Source organism: Pterocles gutturalis, unplaced genomic scaffold, assembly GCF_000699245.1.
Source record: "Pterocles gutturalis isolate BGI_N339 unplaced genomic scaffold, ASM69924v1 scaffold23018, whole genome shotgun sequence".
Classification (NCBI taxonomy): domain Eukaryota; kingdom Metazoa; phylum Chordata; class Aves; order Pterocliformes; family Pteroclidae; genus Pterocles; species Pterocles gutturalis.
Window position 1 is genome coordinate 1 of NW_010118695.1, and position 18,777 is coordinate 18,777.

Here is an 18,777-nt window from a genome sequence, read left to right on the forward strand (position 1 = left end):
TCCCCACAAGACTTTTAAAATTTAATTAATTCTAAAATTCCTCTGGCACCTTCTTTTCTTAGGAAGCAAGTTCTGTAACATGTGCCTAAGGGAGCAGGAAGCAGAAAACTTTCTCTGCTCTAAGCCACAGATGATGGTGCTGCTTTTGCCTCAAGGATACAAATTCATTTTTTCCTGTAACGTGATTGTAACTTCTAATAACAGTTGGTGAATGAAGCCAATAAAGTTAGTGTTTAGATGCACCAGATTCAGGAAAGTAGAATCTGGCCCAGGAAAAATAACATTTTATAGGTGCAGTTTATTCACTGCCTGAATAAAATATTGCAGCCAATAACTTGCATGTTTTTAGAAGACTATCATGAAACCACAATAAACTGTAGTCAAGAGCCTTATTTCCATTTGAAAGAAAAATAGCAGGTTATGAGTCATTTTGTAGTTGGCATGTTTTTCCTCTTTAAATGATATCTTTGTTAAATATACTTCCTAACAAGACATTTAAAACATTGTCTGTGATGAAATGCCGTAAGCATCCACATAAGCCAGATTACAACAAATTAAATTATTTATTATGAGTGATGCACTAAAATATTTGTGATGAAATGCCATAAGCATCCACATAAGCCAAATTACAACAAACTAAATTATTTATTTATTATGAGTGATGCACTAAAATATGTTCTTCTTCTTCTTTTTTTTTACAAAGTGTTATGTGTCATTACACTGAAGTAAAAACAAAATTGAAAGTACCCTGAAGAAGTAAAAACTGGCCTCAGTTTAGGGCAAAGACATTATTTTGATTGTATCGGGCATGCACCTGCTTTCTGAAATCAACAGTTTTCCTCTTAAATTTAATACTGAATTTTGCCTACACAAACTGGTGGTCATGTATGGTATTGGGCATGTACCTGCTTTCTGAAATCAAGTTTTCATCTTAAATTTGATACTGAGTTTTGCCTACACAAACTGGTGGTCATGTATTGCTATGCCATGAGGGATCTGTGAGGCAAACAGGGAAATGGAGAAACCAGAGATACGCGCTTCAAGGTGAAAGAATCTTATTCTTCTGTCTGCTGAAAAATGCGGTGTCTCAGGCAAGGAATTGTGCAGGCTGTGGGAAAGGACGTCACCAGCTGATCAGCACATCCTGCTGAAAAACAGTTCATAGCTCATTAAACATTTCCTCTCTTTCATTAGATCATTTCTCAGACGTTATCCCCCACTTGGAATCAGATGTTGCTTTTCAACAACATTGTGCTTCATGGCGACAGAGAGGAGATCGCTCAGTTCCCACCCGAGATTGTCATCGAGCTGTACGATGACGATGCAGTGGTAAGCTTGAAATTCTTCTTAGTAAAAAAATCTGGTCTCTCACATCTTACTGCCAGTGTGAAAGCAAAGGCGTGTCACTGAATGGGCATTATGTACACGACCTTGCTGAACGCAGCTCAGTGTTACAGTGGTTTGCAGTTTAACATGTGAAAACAGCCCTGAGACTGACTTCATGTCCTTGCAAAGCTGTGGCCTTGTTATTTCCCAAGCAAATTTTTCTCCCAAAGACTGGCTTAGAGCAATCAGAAGCATCTTGCTCCTGCCTCCCTTGCACAGAACTGTAAATATTGTATCTGATTCTGGGGAGACACAGATTTATCCCTGACCACGCCAACTCCGACAGTTTCACTGGCTGAATATAGAGCTCAGAAACTTTGGATGCTCTCAAGCAGTAATATGTGCCCAGCTCTTCCATTTTCATAGCTGCCTTGCTTTTTACCTTACTCTTTTCTTCAGAATAAGGTTTTGTTTTTCATCATCTTGGCTCCTATGACAGCTGTGAAATTCAAATGCATTTGATACCTGTATTCTCCTTTATTTAGGGTAAGGCAGAATACATTGGGTCTACAGTGGCTGCCCCTGTGGTGAGACTTGCTGATCAAAACTATGAACCACCTAAACTTTCTTACCATCCAGTGCATTGTGGAAATCTCTCAGGAGGAGACCTTCTTGCTACATTTGAGCTTATAGAGGTAAAATAGACTTTCTGGACCATTACACTTTTACACCCTGGGCCCACAAAAGCAGTTGTGGCATCAAGACCCATCACGCTCTTGAATTAGTGGGAATTGCAACTGGAGCAGGATCATTCTGCTGTTGGGTCTTATAGTCCCCATGCAATGTCTGTTGCTCCCTTCACCCTGCCAAGGGCCACCGTCCTTGCACACCCCCCTGCCAGCCCCTTGTGTGCTTTGAGCCTCATTTGCCTGTCACTTGCCTGCCCTAAATTAGGCTCTGGCCTGAGAAACAACTGTGAAAATCCCTCTGCCATTGCAATGACCTGGTCTTTAGACTAGCCCTGATTTTAGTGACCTCGAAGCTCTCAATACTGTTTTCACTCTTAGGAAAAGGGATCAGTGAATAACAAGGATTAGATTACAGAGACTGAGTTTTCAGATACCCCTAACATATCAAAAGAAATGTTACAGTCATTTTCAACTGTGAGACAAAAAGCAAATTCAGCACAGATCGGGGGCTAGCCCGGTGGATGCATGAGTGGGGTGTATCGTGCCTGGGACTTCAGCGAATTCCAGTGGAATTTGCAGAGCCACCAGTTAGAGGAAACTTCTCTCTGTTGAAAATCTACAGCAGTTCATTCTGAAATCTGAAATGTGAAAAATGTGGAATTCCATGCCACATTCTACAGATGCTCCCAGACAAAGCAGGCTTTTAAGCATGATGGGCTAATTATGTTCTTGATGAAAGCCTGAAATATTACACTATGGGGAACATATCCTCATTATGGTGAGTACCTAGGGATAGAGTCTAATACCTTTAGCCATAATTTTTCTGTTTTGATAGAAATTCACTTTTTGGTGAACAAAGAGAGCATTGTGTTTTGTTTTACCATCTTTCAGGACAAGGGAAGCAGCAAATTTTCTGGGATATATCCAACTACTCCCCTAACACTTCACTAGAGACTTGACAAGAACTGTAAGGAAATGCCCTGCAGTTGTTATTTTCACCCTCTATATTATTCCCAGTGACAACACTCTAGAGCATCTCACATGACAGATAACAGCAATATGGATGTTAAATAAATTTTCAGGAAAAGATATATATAAATGTCTGCCGGGCTTTGAAGCACTCCCAGAGCTGATGTACCAGTGGCTCCTTCCAACATCAGGAGATTCTGTGTGAGCATGGAAACAAAAATCTCTCATCACTAATTTATCCTAATTCTGAGCCCATAACCTTTCCCATGACATACCATGCTTGATAACTCTGATTTGCAGAAACTGTTTGGTTCAACTGAAGAAGTGTTGTGTAAGAAGTGAATGCTCCTTTCTCAAAATGAATGCTATGATGTTGACTCTTGCTGGAGAGATAAAATTATTCTTATAACAAAGCATCCTGGAAATTATAAAAGTAGTAGACTAAAAAAAATATAAACTAGTGAGTACTAGGAGTCTTGATTTTGCTCAAAGTGGGCTCAGGATTTACTGGAGGTTTTTTGTTGTTGTGGTGGTTTTTTTTTTTTTTTTAAATAAAAAAGAGCAAAATCACCTTTTAAACACACCTTGTCAGTATTTTCCTCTACTGCCATTTGAGTGCTAGATCATTCTACAACCTCTTGTTCTGTGCAGTTTCACTGTGGCCATGAAGCAAAATCCTTTCTGAGTTAAACCAAGCCAATCTCCCTGAAATTAACAGAATTTCACTGGGTAATACAGAAACACTCTCAACTCCACTAGTGGTTAGATCTTGGAAAACTGGAGACCTTGCAGTATATTGGAGAATTGTTAGGTCAACTGCAATATTTAAAAAGAACAAAAGAGAAGATCCAGGGAATCTTCATTTGGTATCAGTCTTAGGTTTTGCAGTCCTGGAGCGCAGTTTAATAAAACTCTTTATGAGGCTGTACTGTCCTCAAATGTGAAATCTCACCAGCCTTCCCCTCCTAAGCCGTGTCCTTGGGAGCTAATCCCTTCTCACAACTGTGAGAAGAGACACAAATAGCTCTGTCTGTCCTAGTTTTAAAAAAAGTTAAGATAAATTATGCAGTTTAGAAATTACATATGCATAAGTCACTGTATCAGACAGATTAATATCATTTTCTTGATCACCTGTTGTCAGTACCCAAGTAAGACAATTCAATGCAGGTGGGTACCCTGAGATATAAACAGTGTACATGGACATGACATCTGGTATGTGATCTGGTGCAGGTGGTCTTTGTCTCTTGTTTTATTTAAAGTACCAGTTAATCTATTATGGGGTACATTTTTAGAGTGTTTAACATCCGTTAACATAGAGTGCGAACCTCTGAATATAATTAAAGCTAGGTATTGTTTGCAATGTTGTGTGTGTCTGTTTGGCTTTTTAAACAGCATCACAGAGGTGGCTGATAGAAACCAGATACAATGGGGAACAACAAAATCAGACCTAGATCTCTGGCCTCAATTTCCACAAAATCTATTAAATGAATTGCTTTGGATTTTTACTGATAAGAGGCAGTAAATATGTGCGTCTGAATTATTGCTGTTGATTATGTGAGTACTCGCATATGCTGCAGGTGCTACACTAGACGATATGTTTTCCATCCATCTCCTCCTTCACCTACAAGGTACTGGGGAACACATCCTTTCTCCCTTGTGCCAATTAAACTCCCACACACCTGTGCAGAGCTGCACATAACAGACAGATGGCCTAGCTAAAAGAAGCATAAAACTTCAACTTTACATGTCCTTTGAGAGCTGTATCTCAGCTGCTTCACCTTTCAGCAGTGACAGGTTAGCTTAGGACCAGTGAAGAGCTCCAGAAGTTGTGTTGTTTTTCCCCAGAATCCATGGGTATAGTGTGCTTTAGGTACCATACGTCATGTGAAAGCCGAGGAGAGCTCTGCCTGTAGGTTGGTAGCTCACCTGTGGAACCCGTGTTCCTACTGTTCTCTGCTCCCACAGCCTGAGCCTCTGGACTGGTCATCAGGTGCTGCCTTCAATTGTTTTATATAGAAACTTGTTAAATCGGGCCAGGCTCCAGATCTGTCCTGCATGGACTGATAAGGTCATAAATACACTGTTGAAAATTAGGAAGGGGTTGGGAAGTGAAGCCAGGGAGTTTTCCCACAGGAGGGGAACCAAACAGGCAGCAGAGCCTAGAGTGTGGTGAGAGGCAAAGGGAAGGTTGAGGCTCAGAATGGTGGTGGAGCGCACTCTGCTCCCACCCACCCCGCACAGGGCAGTCCTGTACACCCAGATAAGCTCCTGCACGTGGGGCAGGATTGTGTGCAATCACACACAAATAATGTAAGTGCTGCCTGCAGTAAGGTTTTAATTGTTGTACAGAGAAGACCCAGCTCTAATGCTGGAGGTGCAATTTGCAAGTTCTCAAGTTCTGACAGCATGTAGTGGTGCAGGACCGCTGTTCCATAGTGGCTGAAGAGCATCATGTCCGTCTGGCAAATGTGCAGTTTAGCTGATGTGCACTGTCTGTTCACCAGCCCTTTTTAACTAAAATCAGATCTAGAATTTCCCTGTGAAAATCTTCTAAGCATTTTTGCACAAGATTTTCATGAAATAGAATTACCATGCTTTCCATTTTCAATGAATAGAAATACCATGCTTCAGTACGCTTGTGCCTTTAGGGCAGAGTATGTCCTGCTAGGACAAAGGAGACTCTTCTTCAGAAAGGTGCATAAACCCTATCTATTGAATACTCTTCCTGCCAAGTGTTTTAGCATCACAGCAGGTCAGACAGCAATCCAGGTCACACTCCTTTTACAGCACAACCTGTCTGCTCTGCAATGTGTCTTGCAAAACTGCATTAAGTTGATGTATTCTATGTACCATTCACAGATAACTTCTTATACTGGTTTTATTCTTCAGAAAAACAGCGTGATTTATGACTGCTTAATTTTTCAGATTCCTGAGTCAGATCCAGACAGACTTCCCCCACTGGATCCACCAGATGTTGGCCAAATTTACCCAGTCCCAGCCAACATCCGACCTGTTTTAAGCAAGTACAGAGTGGAGGTGAGTTACTTAGAACATTTCAGTTTCCAAATCTCAGCTCTTTATTCTCTTACTGAACTGTAACAGCAAGGGATGATGATTTTTAAACCCTGGTCAATAGGAATCACACAAAAATAGCATATGAATACCAAAATAAATGTGGTAAGCTCAGACCAAATTGATTCTCTGAGGCTGGAAATGCAAAGGCTACATGTCAGTCCCAGCCTACCGGGATGGGACTGCTCCCATGGTAGACCTGTTTGATGGACCTACACTGTGGGCAGCCCAGGAAAGTGTCTGCAGGAGATGGAGAGCTTCCCCTTGCAGCTGACCTCACTGGAGGTGAAGTTCTACATCAGTCATCTCCCAGGCTTTTTCTGTGTCCCAGAGTTCAGCCAAGCAATGTCACCTGCCTGTGTACAAATGTTTGTACCTGCTGTCCCCTTCTCTCTTGCACCATTTGGGCCCAAAGACCCCTTATGTTAGAAAGCAGGGAAATGGGGCGGCTTTTCTTGTTAGTCTAACACCTGGATGCTGCCAAGTCTCAGCACTCCGTCACTCGTCCTGCAGCCTTCACACCACCTACTTATTTGCCCATTTTGCTGCGCCACATCAGACCCTGCTTGCGTAACTTGGTGGTCCTTCCAGAGAAAAATGCTCATTCAGAAGCCCAGAAGCAGCTCCAGCTTTGCCTTCAAAGATCAAGCAATTGAGCTGCTAATTGAGAGAATAGTTGTTAGCTCTGCTGTATCATTTAGTTAAACTCTTGTTCTCTGTACGCAGAAAGAGTTTTTGTCAGCAGGTTTTTTTACACCCAACCCTGCAAGGTAATTAAGCCCACGAACTACTCTGCTTAGGCTAAAGTGACAACTTAAATCCTTAAACTTAGGTGTTCTGCTAACCATTGTGCTGTGAAGGCCTTCCTTCTGCCTCTGCAGTAGGGTTGCTTTGTGCTCCCTGTACATTTTCTATTTTACACTGCTGTGACATTCATTCCAACTAGAAGACACCCAGCTTAGAAGTATCCTCACTGTATGCTTCTCGTTTGGATGGATGAGCAGAACAGCCACCCTCCCAGAGTGCTCCAGATCTTAAACAGATTAAACTGTACTTTGGAAGTTCAACTCTGTCTCCCTTGGTTCTGGAGGGAGCAAGGGACAACTCTGCTCCTCGGTCCGATACCTTGGGCACCTTAAAATTGGAGAAATTGCATTCAGATCCAGACAGTTAAATTGCTATGAGAACAGGTCTACAATGCATGTATATAAAGTGAAATATACGTGTTTCCCAAATATACCCTCTCTGGAGGGTATCCAGCAAGGAAATAACACAGGATGAAGATAACACAATTGTTTTTGTCAGGTTGTTATAAACTAATACCCCACACTGGTGGAAATGGTCATGGAGCCAGTGTAACTATGGGAGGGTGCCCTGATTGTACCCAGGAACCTCTGTCAGTGGAGCAAGATCTCACTGACCCTCACTCTGCTCCAGTGCTCCTTGCCGCTCCCTGGCTCACACAAATCCCCAATGCTGCCAGCCTTCAAGTCGTCCACAAAGCCCCACACACTCCCTTTTGGTTCCAGACTTCATTTCAGGTTCATGAGACTCACGGCTTCTGTCACCAACAGAGTAACCTAACCATCCCTTGCTGCTCCAACCCTCTCTTTCAGGACCCTTCATCATATGCTGTGAAAAGTCCCATTTTTCCTGCAGACCCTTATTTTAAAGACCTCATCTCCTCCTCATCCTCCAGACCAGGAGCATGGTCCTTTGAAGGAAAGCTGCTGAGAGACCTCCACCATCCATTGCAGACCTGAGGGCTAGCTCAGCTGGCAAACCTCTATTAATCACCTCTGCTCGTATGGGATTTATTTGCTCCTTCAACAGTTTTGACACTTTAAACAAACCAAGCCCCTGCTGTTCGGATGGATAGTCCTCTTGCTCTGCTGAAAAGGCAACATTTGCAAATGTGATGATTATGGCTTGCTGTTGACAATAACTTCTTGATAACAGTTGGATGTTATTAATTATTTTAACTTCCACCATAATCCTGATGGTTATTGGATATCAGATTTAAATTGTTTGGTTTTTTCCTGCATTCCTAAAGGGATGTGAGGTGATGGGATCCCAGCAGTGGCTTCCCCCAGACTGAGGGATCTCTGCAGGCTACTGATGTTTCTTTCTCTGCCCATCACAGGTCCTGTTCTGGGGTGTTCGAGAGCTGAAGAAAGTCCAGCTCCTTTCTGTAGATCGCCCTCAGGTTCTCATCGAATGTGCAGGGAAAGGAGTGAAATCATCTGTCATCCGGAGCTACAAGAAAAATCCCAATTTCAGTGGCCTTGCAGACTGGTTTGAAGTGGTGTGTACAGCATGCTGCTCCTTACCTGTCCATTCTCTGGTTAGGCAAGGCATTAATTATTAATTTCCTTCCTTTCTTGTCGAATAACTTCCTCTGTGTCTTGATTTAATACTAAGGGACATCAGTCCTTATGCAAAAGCTACTGATTTGAAGATGTTTTAAAAGACTTCTGCTACAACTATATGATGAAAGAAGATGATGTTCCTCATGTTGTGGCCCAAGTAGGCAAGGAAATATGTTGCAGTCAGATTTTGACTGTTAGGTTGGAACTTGTTGGCAGATAACAGGGATATTTTTAGTAGTTTTTCCTCCTCCTTTCCCATTTTGTAGGGCAGTGCTCGGTTTCCTTTATTTTCTTTCAACTCTTTTTGTTTTCCTTCATGTGCTATTGGGCTATTAAGGGGATTGATTGTTTCAGGCTCATGAGCTCTGGACCTTTTCATATTGTAACACCTGCAGTTATGGACTGGAAATTTAATTATCGCCTGTTGGCTGAGTTATAAGGGCTGGTACTTTCAATGGGCAAAGGTCAGCATCAGAAAAAAATAATGTGTTCAATTTGCTCTGGTTGCTAGCATCAAGAGAGAAGTTTATTCTTAAGACAAAAGGATCTCAAAACAGTAACCTGGTTACTAAAGTATGGTTGATACAGTATTTTTAGCTTCCATTGTATGTCACATGTCCAAAAAGCTGTTTTCCCTTTTGTAATTCATCCTATAAGGAATGTAACCACACCATGTCCACATCTCAGCTGAGCAAACTGAGGCAGATAGGGTTAATAGCCTTGAAGAAAACTGCAGTGGCATTAAGACTCACCACTTCCAACACAGTGTTCATTCCTTATGAACATTTCTGATTCCCCCAGTTTATTCTAACAAGAGGTGCTTGTATATGACAGCATGGGACTCAACTCAGTTGCACAGTCCATGTGGTCCACCCTGTATTCTTAAGGACAAGGCTTTCTCCAGACTTTGTGGAAAACCATGGACAGAACTATATTGCCTATGCTGTGTGCATTTTACATTTTGAGTATCTTAAAAGCTTAGAAGAAGGGAGGGAAGAGTAAAAGCCTCATTGCTGTGCATGGCAAATATGCTATACGTGTTCTATATTCTCTAGTGATTCTCATGCAGCTGTCTGACCTCCTCCCCTAGGAGCTGCCTGAAGATGAACTCTTGCATCCACCACTAAGCATCTGCGTGGTCGACTGGAGAGCGTTTGGGAGGAGTACTCTTGTTGGAACACACACCATCAATTGCCTTAAGCAATTCCTATGTAAGACCCAATTGGGTCTCCAAGATACACCAAACAGACTAGATGCTGTAGAAATTGAGAAAGGTAAATGTCCAATCCTGACCCAAATAAAAAGACAAAGGACCTACTCAGAGGCTTAACACTAGGCACATACTTAAAAGATACGCTTTATTTTGTTGAGTGTAGGGTCAAACCCTTAATGATATGATAATTTGATGATCACCAAGTGTGATGATAGCATTTCTGGCAAAAATCTTGCCTAACTTGCAAAATTTCACTTTCAGCTTCACCTGATTCATCCCAGCCTGCTGAGTTACCCCAAGAAGAACCATTTTTACCTGATCACATCTACGCCGAGGTGGAACAGGGTAAATGTACAGTGGTAGAGCCAGACCCATATCTTGCAACACCTCCTACCCCTGAACCAGAGCACTCTGCCTCTGAACAAGGGAAAGACAGAAAACAGAAGGTAGGTATAGCTGAAGCTGCCAGCTAAATTTCTGTTGCAGTCTTGTAGACTTTAGCCCTTCCTTATAAAATGGCAATCTCTTACTTATCTCAGGATTAGAGACTCTGGGTACTGATGTTAACACTCTCGCTATCTTGCTGGCCCTTGAGAGAACTAGTTAGCAATGTGGCTCTAACACCACATAATTTCTTCACTTCCATTAATAGATATTTCCTTTCTTTCCTTTTGTGCTAGGTCATCTCATGGGCAAGTACTACTGGAGTAGTAGGATTTCTGCTTTTCTTGGCCTTGAATGATCTACTTAATTGCAAAACTCTCATTGTGAATGACTGTTTCAGTGTATATGTCATTTAGGCAGGGAGGAAAGCCCCCTTGTGTTAGATGCTGTACAAACATAGAGTGGAAAGTCTGTTTCCAAAAGATCTTATAGTCAAAGTATAAAACTGGTGTCAGTGTGTGGCTAGAAGAGGATAGGAAAGTACAGGCATACAAGGCAATTCTGGTCAGCATGACATTTACAGTACAGTATACACTCTAGATTGTACATACTGTTTTTTGTTCAGATGCACATGCTCCTCCTTTCTCTGTAGTTTCTCCCACCACAATCACTCTTTTATTAGCAACAGTAAAAAAAGAGGATGCAGGACTGAGTTTCATTTCAGAAGCTGTTTCTGCAGCTATATGAAACATGCTTCTTTAGCCTTTGATGTTTCAGTGGACAGATGTTTCCAGCATCCTTCATAATTAGGGGGTCAAAGAAACTGAAGAGATGTCTTGTTCCCTAGATGTACAAACCAGTGTGGCTCTTTCATCTGGTGCAGAACAATTTTAATGTATGACAGCAAAGTCTAGTAAGAAAAAAGTCCTAAAGGGAATGCTGTAATTTAACCATCTGTGTTATATTAATTATCATTCCCACTTATAGATCTATCTATCATTCCCAGTTATCTCTCTTTGCTCCGGCCTCCCCAGCCAAGCTGACAACCGTATGTAAGGGTGTAGGATGAAACACTCCACTTAACAAGGGCCAGTCTTTAGACAAGAATGAAGTTAGTAAGATTTGCCATGAGCAGGTGATCTTCAGGATGAGATTTTAGCTTTTCGTAAGAAGAGAACAGCTGAACTGCAGCAACTGTTGGGAATCTTTCTTCTTCCAAAAGGCAACAAAGTAATAGTGGGAGTTCTTAAAATACTTGCAGAATTAAATGAGGGAAACCAATTTGTAACTGAATGTTCACATCCCTTAAAACATCATTACTTATTTCTCTGTGTAGATTTGCCTGTTATATGGGCTACTCATGTGTCAATGTCTCAAATGTTCAAAGTTTTGGCATCATCAGCAGGTAATATAGAGATAGCTTTAATAACATGATGATCATGGTGAAGTGTCTTGGAATAAAAGACAGAGACACTGATTCATATTGCATTTTATTTGCCTCTTGGAGGTTGAAATTAACTTCATATACATCTGTTCATGCTTGATGCCATGAGTCAGGTGATTGGTTTTAATCAGTTCTAGAGTTCAACAGTGTTTTCTGCATGCTTTGGTAGGATACGAAAAAATCCATCCGACGGTCAACAAAGAAGAGAAAAAGAACGATTGCAGATGAATCATCTGAAAATGTTATTGACTGGTGGTCAAAATACTATGCTTCTGTGCTCAAAATGCAAAAGGTAATCCACCCAGCATGCCCAAAACTTTCATGGATGAGCAATGTCGTAAAAGCAGATTTACTGCTGAATGATTCCTTTTCGGTATTGCATTCATAATGAGGACTTTGTCCATCATCTTTTTCTTTTGAAAGGCAAAAGGAATTTTTTCCAGTGAGGGAAAACCTGAAGACAGTAAGTAAATTATTAACATTTTTATATTATTTTGTACTACTAATTCTTTGCTTCTCTACTATTTTACCATCAACAATTAACGTCTGGTAATGGGGTACTGCTGGTGTATTGGGTTCTTTCTCTACAGCTGATCTGATGGTGGGTAGGTTAAAACTTCACAGGCAGTGTTGGGTTAACATGAGTTTCCTGTCATTCAAATCTCATGCACAAAGATTTGCAAAGTCAATGTCCTAAGTGATAGAAGGTGGAGATTATCCTAATCTTAGGTTGCATTTGTAACAGGTTCAGAAAAAAGAAGCTTCTCTCAATTTTGAATCCAACTCAGGATCAATGTTGTAGGAATAGCTTCTGCTAGGAGACTCCGTAGTCATGGGTGTTACTTCCATAGCTGAAAAGCTTTGTGTCTAGCTCAGGTTCTAGTGGAAATTTTTTTGCACAAGAACCTAAAAGAATTGGCCAGAAATAGGCTCTGTGTGTGTGTATGTTTATGTATCTCAATACATGTATAGTCCATGTCTTAACAGATCCTCCCATAATCAAACAGAGCACCAGATTTTTTTTTTTTTTTTTTTTTTTTTGACAAATGTGACTGCTTGAGCAGACTGGGAAAGAAAACAGTAGCTTCCAGTGTTAAACCTTAAATTTTACATGAAAGCTGTTAAGATCTGTTAGTTTGCACCTGGGAGGAGTCAGAGGAAAGAGAAGAGTGTCCTGGGAGATGGCTGGCAGGTAAGAAGTGATACAGGATACCATCACACTTGGTCCACCAAGCTCATCATGAAGACTGTTAGCCACAGAGAGGACAAAATGCTACCTCTCTGCCTGGGAGGACTGGTGGGAAAAGAGAGGACCCTATGCTTGGCAGTAGAAGAATGATTGGAGAAGGGGTGAAGGGGACTTTAAAATCTATTTTGCATCCTTATCTGAAGCATTTGATGTGTTTTACTCACTTAAACCTACACAATGTAATGAAATCTCTGCAGATAAGGAAACTTCTGACCACATTGCATTGATCATAGAAGAGGAGCCAGACAAAAAGAAGAAGGATAAGACATTGAAAAAGAAACAGGAAGAAACTCCAAATCTTGCAACACTGCAGGTAAGAGTGAAGTGAGGCTGAGAGGTAAGGCTGTTATTCACTGTCTCCCCAAAGCTTGACATCAACAGTTGAGTTTAGCAAACCCCCCCTACATTTATTTCAGAAACTTTAAAATGAATAAAACACACAAAATGATAATGATAATGCAAGCTGGCACGTGGGGCCCAGAGGAAACCAGGGTCTCATGGGGCGGACGTAGCCCGCTTGGCCTTAGACTTTTAATTTGCTGGTATAGACACAACCAGAGAGACTTAAGTGAAAATTCAGTTTTGTTGTTCTCCTGTAAAACACCGAATTTGGAAACTCCAAATTTCATGTTGCAAATAGTGCAGCCTATTAAGCTGAAAGAGTATGGAAAGCATCGCAGCATTCGCTAGTGCATCCTCCCTGCTGGGAAGGTAATATTCAGCTTGCATTAGATTTGGTTGGGTAACGAGAGAAGGAATTCAAAGAAAACTATATGGGTCATGCAAAATGACTGGAGAGATAAGGAGGTTTGAAAAGATTAGGACTGCTTAGATTAGATTGTAGTTGAATAAAGGGGAATTTGAAACTGCTGTTTCCATTTCTTAAGAGATGGCACTAGTCTAGGCCCTTCTATTTCACACTGAATAACACTTCATGAATTACAGGGGGAGAGTGTTGGGAAAAAAAGTCCTTTTAAAAATGATTCGATCTTTTTACCTGTCTTAAAGCTCTGTCCCCACAGCACTTTATTACTGTCTGCTTTGCTCTCATGTTCTGACACGTTAACGTCACAGAACGGTTCAGTACATCAAAGGCACATTGCAGATTGGAAACAGGAGCAAAGAGCAGCCCATCCACACTGTTTTACACCCACACCAGTGCTTGAAGGTATTCATTCTGGCACTTCTAGAGACACTTCTACCTGCTGCATTAACATGCTATTCCAGCACCCAGGAAGGACTTTGCTTAAGGACAAAACTGCTCCTGTTTTAAGTAGGGAATTAACTTTTTTCCTCAAGGACTTTTGCAAAACCCTGTTTTTATTAAAATCTGTATTTTGAGTCAAAATTGCTTTCTAGTCATCCTGTAATAAAAACTTTGCTATAAATATATTCACTGCACCATAAAAAATACGCATTCTCCTATTTTCAAAGATATATGAAGGAGACTTGGAGAGTGAATTTAACAACTTTGAGGACTGGGTGAAAACTTTCCAGCTCTTAAGAGGAAAATCTAATGACGAAGTTCATGCTGACTCTGAAGACAGAATAATAGGAAAATTTAAGGTGAGCTTTAATGTTGATTAAATGAGTAACAATTTAGAGACTTTGTGTTTTCATGCATATTTCAGGTATACCAAAAATGAAAGAAAAAGACATTGACAGTCTGTTGTAAATAGAATTATCTCTTCTATTGGATCTAGAGTCATATTTTTCTTTTCCCATTATCTGATGGATGAAAGCAGCATCCAGTACCAGGTGTTCACTGTTGTTTTGAAACAAGAAATTAGAAAAAAGTTTTAAACCACTGAAGGGGAAGAAGAGATAAATTATGTAGTCCAGATTCTGCTAATGCAACTTCATTACTGCACTATCAGTTACAGCACCTTATATGTAATTTTCAGTAATTTAAGTGGAGGCCCTTACAGCTGCTCAAGTTGGAAAAAACGGCACAGCCTGATCCAGGGCATCATTAGGCAATCTGAAAACGTAACTCAAAGCATGAATAATGTTAGTAGGATTTCAAGCACTTTGTAGTTTAAAGGAACTGATTAAACTCATTGATACCTTAATTAGTTTGCAATGCAAATTTCTGTTCAACTGACTTACCAGTTGCTTTCAGGCAGTACGAGCTACTCAGCTGTATGAGTTAATAGTGGTTTATGTGAGCTGTATAGTGGCATACAGGACAAGCTGGATTCCAGTCACGCTGTTGTGAAGCTAACTCAGTGGAATTATCAATTTGCAAATATCCAGTTAAGGGTGAAATATTATTTTTAGAATAGTAATACTAAGAAAACTAGATTTAGAACACCTGCAGGTGTTAGTTCTTTAAATAATAAAATAGAGAGCTAAGAGCACGCAAGTACTTCTTGCAGTCATCTAGATGCGATGATGGTAGCACGTAACAAGGCAAAGCCATTTTAAAAGATGATGTTTAGTGCACTGAAGCCTGTGTTCCCTTTGAGTGGTACCACAAAATCTGCTGTGTGTATGTATGTGCTGCAGCACAGGCTGCATGAATGATGTTTTGTTTGCATTCAAAGGCTTGTTTTTGTATTGCACCTGATCTGTTTTCGAGGGAGATAAAAGACAGTGTATTAGCAGGGCTCCTTCTGCATATACCCAAGTCCTGAGGATGGCAGCTTGCTGGACGGAGTGCAGCCCCGCATCCTGCAAGGGATACCACCAAACCACTCTGTCAAAGTCCTCATCAGGGTTTATATTGTGGCCGTAAGTAGACAGATGTTCTTTTACCCTTGAAATAACTTGGAGATTTCTTTTCAACTCAGTTTACCTCCAGTATCTTTGCAGTGAAACCTCTAAAAATCCTCATCCACGTGGCAGAATTTTTTTGGTCATATTTCAGACAGTGTTTAATATTGTAGAAATGGGTATTCAGAGTAGAAAATGTTACATATTCCTCATGATAAATCACAAGACTGGAGAATCACTTTACTTGTTAAAACTGAAAGGGCTAGAGACATTACTAACATAGTGTGGACAACCTGTTCCAGACGCATTATGCAAATACAGCCAATTTTAATCAGTAGAGTTGTTTAAAAATGTCACACATTTAAACAAAACTTTCTCAGTAAGGGAGAAATGGGAGCATAGTTTTAGGGGACTGTGAGTTGCATGTAATCGGAGTGGTAGATGTTAGTAAGTTAAAGGGTGGAGAAAGAGATAGAAACAAGCAGACAAGATGAAGAGAGCACGTGATGTGAGAAGTGAAAAGGGTAGAAGGGGCCCATATTTCAGAGAAACAAGTCAGCTGCAGGTGATCTAAAAGCAGAAGAATGACAGTGGAAAACAAAACAGAAGAGAATATGAAGAGGTTGATTTCCTGAATATAAAGACTTCCAAGCCACTTCATAAATACAATCTGAGGAGTTGCTTTGCACTGTTAAAGGATGTGGACAAACCTAAGTGGACTTGTGCAACCAGCTTTTTCCTCAGCATTGCCTCTCCTGGTTATTTTTTCCATCTTAGTGGTGGTACAGCACTTATATCTGCTCCAACTTTGCAAAATCTGTTCTCCTCCAGATCATCTTTTCCCAGTAGCTTGCAAAGCTAAATGCCAAATTTTATATTACGTGGGGCAAGCAAAGCCCTTGCATTTTCAGAACATGCAGTACTGGGAAGGAAACCCATAGTCCTGTGTCGTGAGGATGCTGCATTTAAGCAAGCTTCTTCAGGACACAGTGTTTCTTCCTAACAGGCGTTTAACCTCAGCCCAGCTGATCCAGATGGCAAGTCAGATCCCTACATTGTGCTGAGACTGGGGAACACAGAAATTAAAGACAGGGAAAACTACATCCCCAAGCAGCTAAACCCAGTATTTGGAAGGTCAGTGATGGCTTATTTTCTTATTTAGGGGTGATTTCTGCTTTATCCCTTGCTACCACTATTGCTGTTGCTATTGCAAAGTGTGTGTTGTGTGCTGATTTCTGCCTGTTTGGATGTTTTGTAGTTCTACTGGTTAAAATGTTGAGAATTGGTGTCACTCTGTATGATTATAAATTACTTCATTTTCATACCAATCAAAACACATCACAGAATGCAATCTGTGAGAGGTTTTGCACAATGATGCATGTGAGGAAATGAGGCAACAAATGATTTTGTCTGTGCAAATTAATGCAAGCATTAAGTTTAAAGCAAAATAAATATCAACACTGTAAATTGTGATTTCACAATCTTTGTTGTTATTGCAGGTTGAATGGATTGTAAAATAAAGATCATAATTTTAGGACTAGGACAAAAACCCTACTTCTTTGAAACCACACAGTCTTCTGAATGGGGGAGCCAGGGGCAAGCTGTCAGTAAACATCAACTTTGTATTATCAAGGATTTATACTTATTTAGACTGTTAATACTAATAGCTGTGATTTTCTGCCAGCAAGTTTCCCTGTTTTAAGAAGGTTGAAAGTGTTTTGAATGGGGATGGACTTATTTTGTAAGAACATTAAAACAGAGAAACTGTACGAAATTGGACTGAAAGCCCACTATGCTAGGGTCCTGTCTGCAAAAGCAGACAGGCAAGCTTCAAGAGAAAAGTGTAAGGAGAAAAGATAAGAATAGAATGGTCCCTCCATAGCATCCCATGTCCATTTCTGTGATTGAAGCTCTTCCTTAGTAGAGATTGCAACTGAACCATCGTTATGATAAACGTTAAAGCACAACCATTAGAGATGCATATAGATGGAATGGGAAATTGCCGCTGTGTTTGTTTTAGACAAAGGTAGGAATGAGCTGTTCATTTGGATAGACCTTGCTGCTGCTGCTGCCAGTGGCAACAGTGGGGTGACTGGACCAGCAATTCATTTACAGCAGTAGCATCAGTCATGGTAACCACTTCTCGCCAACTTAGAAGCCCTGGTCAGCATGGCACCACCAACCTCCAGCAATCCCAGAGACTTCCCAAACCTCTCTCTCCTCCAAAAACTGCTCTGCTGTCACTTACAAAATTTACTTTGGCCACTTGGAGAAAAAGGACAAAACTCATCCTTCAGGAGATAAAACTCAGTTTTACCTGTGCTCTGGAGAAATCTGGAGATAGTGTTGTGCTGATTAGGATGCTGTATTTTCCACTAATTTATCAAATACCTTTCAAAATCACTTTTACATTTTCAGCTTCCTAAACATCTCAATGACAGTGATTCCTATCCTGAAAAATGCAGTGAATTAAAAGGATCTTTGCTTTTTTGAAACTTGTTTTAAAGTTTTTGCCTGATCATTCTGTTGGATGTCCCAAGATTTATATATTCTGTAATTAAGCTGGACCTTTCGGAAGAAAAAAGAGAAGACTCAAATGTCCCTTTTGTCCCTTTTGGGGGTTCTGAAGGGCATGTGAGAGCTCTCATACCCACAGCTTCTTTAGCCTTGTGACTTCCATGCTTGCACCTCTGTAGGATTCAGGATGAACCATTGCAGCTGACCAGCTCCTTTCCATTGCTCTGTTTACTGCAGGTGGGAACTCTCAGAACTGTACAGGGGGTGGTAGGGAAGCAGGAGAAATGAAATACTTTTGCGCTGTGTGTGTGCTTCTGGTGTCTTCAGATATTTAGTTGAAACAGAAACCACTTACCAGAAAAACCCCACTGCTTATTAGAAGAGATACTGTCCATGCATTGTTTGCACACTATTCATTAACCTAGCCTTTTAGGCTTCAAAACTTATTTGACTTCACATACTTCTCAATTTTTGCTGTAGATCATTTGAAATCCAAGCTACATTCCCCAAGGATTCCTTGCTCACAGTCCTGATCTACGACCATGACTTCGTGGGAACAGATGATCTAATTGGAGAAACTAAGATTGATTTGGAAAATCGTTTCTACAGCAGGCATCGAGCTACCTGTGGGTTGCAAAGTCAATATGAAATGTAAGTACCTCTTCAGAAAACAGAGAGCAGCACATAGTGAATCATGAGTTGGAAAAGAAATTCCAGATGTGGCTGAATATTATGTTTTCTCCAGCACAGAAGTGTCACAGGAGTAATTTTAATGAAATTTCACCACAGAGCTTAGCAGTGGCTTTGGGTAGCTGCCAGCCTCAGCAGGA

The 18,777-nt window shown here is 40.8% G+C and overlaps 1 protein-coding gene across 1 annotated transcript in view; it reads left to right on the plus strand.

Moving 5' to 3' along the window:
- Nucleotides 1–1,194: 1,194 nt before the first annotated feature.
- Nucleotides 1,195–18,777, plus strand: part of FER1L6 (fer-1-like family member 6) — a gene marked incomplete at its 5' end in the record, with an annotated part of 35,228 nt that continues 17,645 nt past the window's right edge. The window contains 13 exons of the mRNA XM_010076330.1: nucleotides 1,195–1,329; nucleotides 1,872–2,021; nucleotides 5,910–6,020; nucleotides 8,200–8,361; nucleotides 9,516–9,699; nucleotides 9,900–10,084; nucleotides 11,636–11,758; nucleotides 11,890–11,929; nucleotides 12,913–13,028; nucleotides 14,150–14,281; nucleotides 15,323–15,448; nucleotides 16,437–16,564; nucleotides 18,428–18,598. Of these exons, the coding sequence (XP_010074632.1) occupies nucleotides 1,195–1,329; nucleotides 1,872–2,021; nucleotides 5,910–6,020; nucleotides 8,200–8,361; nucleotides 9,516–9,699; nucleotides 9,900–10,084; nucleotides 11,636–11,758; nucleotides 11,890–11,929; nucleotides 12,913–13,028; nucleotides 14,150–14,281; nucleotides 15,323–15,448; nucleotides 16,437–16,564; nucleotides 18,428–18,598 (1,763 nt within the window). The remainder of the gene's footprint in view (nucleotides 1,330–1,871; nucleotides 2,022–5,909; nucleotides 6,021–8,199; nucleotides 8,362–9,515; nucleotides 9,700–9,899; nucleotides 10,085–11,635; nucleotides 11,759–11,889; nucleotides 11,930–12,912; nucleotides 13,029–14,149; nucleotides 14,282–15,322; nucleotides 15,449–16,436; nucleotides 16,565–18,427; nucleotides 18,599–18,777) is intronic.